The following is a 3,893-nucleotide window of genomic DNA, read 5'->3' on the forward strand; positions in this document are numbered from 1 at the left end:
GCGGGAGGACAAGTCAGGATCCTTCTGCAGCAGTTTATTGTATGCGCATCTTACACTCTTAGAAGCTTAAAGACCGAAGATGCCGAGAAGCGGGAGAGCGGTTGCTTATATAGTCTAAAGGTCCCATCTATGACGTATAAGAAGCGGATTGGTTGCTGGAGATCACGCCACGGGAGGAGGCGAGGGAGAGCAGGCTCTTGTGCACGCCCCTTATGGGCGCAGCAGGATGTTTACTGTTAAGAAGGTCCGGATACCGACGCCATCTTGTAATGGCGGCGGAGGCTGTGGCTCTCCACAGTCACTGTTTTCTTGAGTCTTTGTTTTTTTAGTTCTTTATATATTCTGGATGTTAAACCTCTGTCAGATATATCCCTGGTGAAAACTGTCTCCCACCCTGTGGGTTTTCTCTTCACTTTCTTGTTTGCTTCTTTTGCTGTACAGAAGCTTTTGAGTTTAATGGGGTCCCACTAGTCTATTGTTCACCTAAATCCTGAGCAACTAATGTCTGATTTAGAAAGTCCTTTCCTACACCTATATCTTGAAGGGTGATGCATATGTTTTCTTCTAACAGTTTCAGAGTTTCAGGTTTCACATTGAGGTCTTTGATTCATTTGGAGTTGACTTTTGTACAGCTGAAAGAAAAGAGCCTAATTTTATTCTTCTGCAGGTAGAGATCCAGTTTTGCCAGCACCACTTACTGAAGATATCTTTTTTTCCTCCATTGTGTGTTCTTGGCACTTTTGTCTGTTAGGTCAATTTAATGTATGGTATTGTTTAATTCAGATGTCTCTCTGTTTATTCTTTGTCTGGTTGACTTGTCTAATGAAGATAGTGGGGTATTGAAGTCCCCTACTCTTGTGAGTTGAGATTAACCTGTGTCTTAAAGACCTGTAGTACTGTTTTTATGAAGTTGGGTGAACCAGTGTTTGGTGCATACATGTTCATGATTGTAATATCTTCTTGTTCAATTGTTCATTTGATCAGAATGAAGTGACCCTCTTCATCTCTTCTGATTAGTTTTAGTTTGAAGTCTATTTTGTCAGATATTAGAATTACAACTTCTGCTTGTATCTTAGTGCCATTTGCTTGCAATAATTTTTTTCCATCTTTTAACCTTAAGGTAGTGCTGTCCTTGAAGGTGAGATGGGTTTCTTACAGACAACACAAAGATGAATTTTGTTTCTTAAACCATTCAACTAGCCTGTATCTTTTTGCTGGGGAGTTCAGCCCACTGATATTTAAAGTTATTATTGAAAGATGTGTATTGATTCCCATCATTTTAATTTCTGTTGGCATTCTTGGTCTAACTTTGTGTTTCCACAGTTATACCTTCATTTAGTTTATTTCTGTTGCCCCTTGGGTATAGTCATTCCTTTCTTCAGGTCTTTGTATTGCTTCAAGAATTCTCTGAAGGGCTGGTTTTGTGGACATGAATTCTTTCAGTCTATTTACGTCATGGAAGATTTTTCTTTCCCTTTTAGCTATAATAGACATTTTTTCTGGGAAAATTATTCTGGGTTGTCATCTATGGTCATTTAGAACTGAGAATACTTTGGTCCAAGCTCTTCTGGCTTTCATAGTTTGCATTTAAAAGTCAGCTGTAATTCTAATGTGTTTTCCTTTATATGTGACTTGTTTTTCTTTTGTAGCTTTCAGTATTCTCTCTTTGTTCTGTGCATTTGGTGTTTTTACTCTGGTATGTTATGGGGAGTTTTTTTTTCTGGTCCTGTCTATTTGGTGCTCCATGTACTTCTTGTATCTGTATGAGGATGTCTTTCCTTAATTTTGGTAAATTTTCTTGTACAATCTTGTTTAAGATTTGATCAAAAACATTATCCTGTGATTCTTCTTCTTTGTCTGTGCATATAATCATGGAGCTAAGAGGGTAGTCCAGGGATCTGGGATACTAAGAGCAAAAACAGTCTGGCAAAGCTAGAGGGGGAAGAGTGTGTGGGGTTGGCAAAACTGAGGTTGGGTTGCTCAGGCATTAGGGGAGTCAAGACACAGTAGGTGGTAGCAGACTTACCAGAGAAGAAGCTTGGTCTCAAAAATCCAAGGCTAGGTGAGAGTGGTGATAACCAGGGTAGAAGGCTGGTCTCAGGAGTTCAAAGAGTGGGGACAGCCTGTGAAGACTCCAGCAAACTAGACTGAAAAAAATAAGCTGATTTGTGTGCAGGGGATAAGGACACAATGGACAGGTCTGGACTAAGAGGGTAGTCCAGAGATCAGCAGTGCTAAGAGCAAAAGTGGGCCTGTGCCCAAGGCTAGAAGAGAATATGGTGTGGGGCCCAGAAAAAAAAAAACAAGACTAGGAGTTTGAAAATAGTTAGATTTCTCAGAATTTATCTTTCATGCTAACACAACCTCTGAAATTTTCTTAATTTGCTGTTCATTAAGACTGGTTTAATTTTATTCAGTTTCTAAAATTCATTAATTTTTTTGCAAATTAGAAATTTCATCTTTTTTGATGCTCTATCATTCCAATTAAAGTAGGCTGCCTATTCATGATCTTTAATTCTGTTGCCTAGGACTTCCAGTTTATCATGTAGGAAAGAAAAGAAATAATTTAGGAATATCAAATATTCCACACTGAAAAAGGCACAAGTCCAGTTATCATTAGTTAGACTTTCCCATTTGACTCTCAAATATTTGTTGAATCAACATAATCATCAAGCATAAAATCACTTTGTGTCCCAAATCAAGATCTAATTCCAAATATGTCCTCCTTCCCAGGAGGAATCTCTGTTTCCCATTTTCTCCTGAAAATTGCAAGCTTCTCTATGCTGGCTAGGGGGATGCGTGTGCCTTGGAGCAGATTTGTGTGCTGCCTTCTGATGTAGCTCAGTCAGCTCTCACCATGTGACTGGTTCTCACTGTCTCAGGTTTGCCTCACACATTTGTAAGGAAGTAAAGATGCCCACGACACTGATGATCAAGGGTTATGTGTTCCCAGGTAAGCCAATGAAATTTCTTCTAACTTAGGAACAGGAGATACAGATTGGGGGCTTACCTAAGAGGTAATTATGCATTGTGAGATGGTCTCTCTGAAACTTCCACCCTACGTTTTATTTTCAGCATTTTTATGATCAGGCACTCAAAATCCTAAACTAAAGGCAGCAAATTCAATGCAGAATTGAATATTGGAAGAGTGTCAGAATAGAAGTGTCTGAAGGCTAGAAAATAAACATTCTGAAAACAAAAATGAACCAAAGGCTTTGAAAATGACAAAATGGGATAGCTAAACTGAATTTTCTTTAACCAAAATAAGAAGTATCAAGCAAAATAAGATCCATACAACCAGCTCAGAATAAATCAATGGATTGTCATACAAACCAAGCCCCAGAAAGAACTTTACAGCATCCACCCAAGGAGGAAATATCAGAAAACTGGGTACAAGAGGCTTATGCTGGTACCTGGCACTAACCTCAGTGACTTCTCTGATCAAAATGGATTGTCAACATCAAAATACAGCACTTACCTCAGAAGGACTAAGAGACGGTTTATTTCAGAGCCAAATACCATATTCCAATGAAGTAACAGTTTCGTGAAATTTTTATAGTTATAAAACAAGTCATCAATCAAGGCACTCTTCAAATACATCTGTAGAAACATTAAGGTTAAAACAAAGTGGGAAAATCTCTGCTGTGAGTTTCAGATGCCATCTGATAGTAGCTTTAGCCTTTGGGTTTATGGAAGCTAGTGGTCTATTAATACATTAAAAGGATATCTGATAGTCACAAAGATGTTAGAGCATACACAAGTAGATAATTTGGCTCTGGATCTGTAACATTCTAACTCTCCCCAGTCGTGGAGCTTCTAATCATTATATCAGCCTTGTGGAATCTTTAACACAGGTAAGTATTTCTTTGCTCCCCAGCTCCCCTTCTGAAACA

General features: G+C 38.7%; 1 protein-coding gene across 1 annotated transcript in view; it reads right to left on the bottom strand.

The window, feature by feature from the left end:
* The window catches only part of LOC108490711 (cadherin-related family member 3-like), a 27,493-nt gene that overhangs the window by 17,694 nt on the left and 5,906 nt on the right, over positions 1–3,893 (bottom strand). Inside the window, exon 3 of the mRNA XM_017797577.1 lies at positions 3,479–3,600. Coding sequence (XP_017653066.1) covers positions 3,479–3,600 — 122 coding nt within the window. The remainder of the gene's footprint in view (positions 1–3,478; positions 3,601–3,893) is intronic.

Source organism: Nannospalax galili, unplaced genomic scaffold (genome assembly GCF_000622305.1).
Source record: "Nannospalax galili isolate Female #2095 unplaced genomic scaffold, S.galili_v1.0 scaffold514, whole genome shotgun sequence".
NCBI classification, from domain to species: Eukaryota; Metazoa; Chordata; class Mammalia; order Rodentia; family Spalacidae; genus Nannospalax; species Nannospalax galili.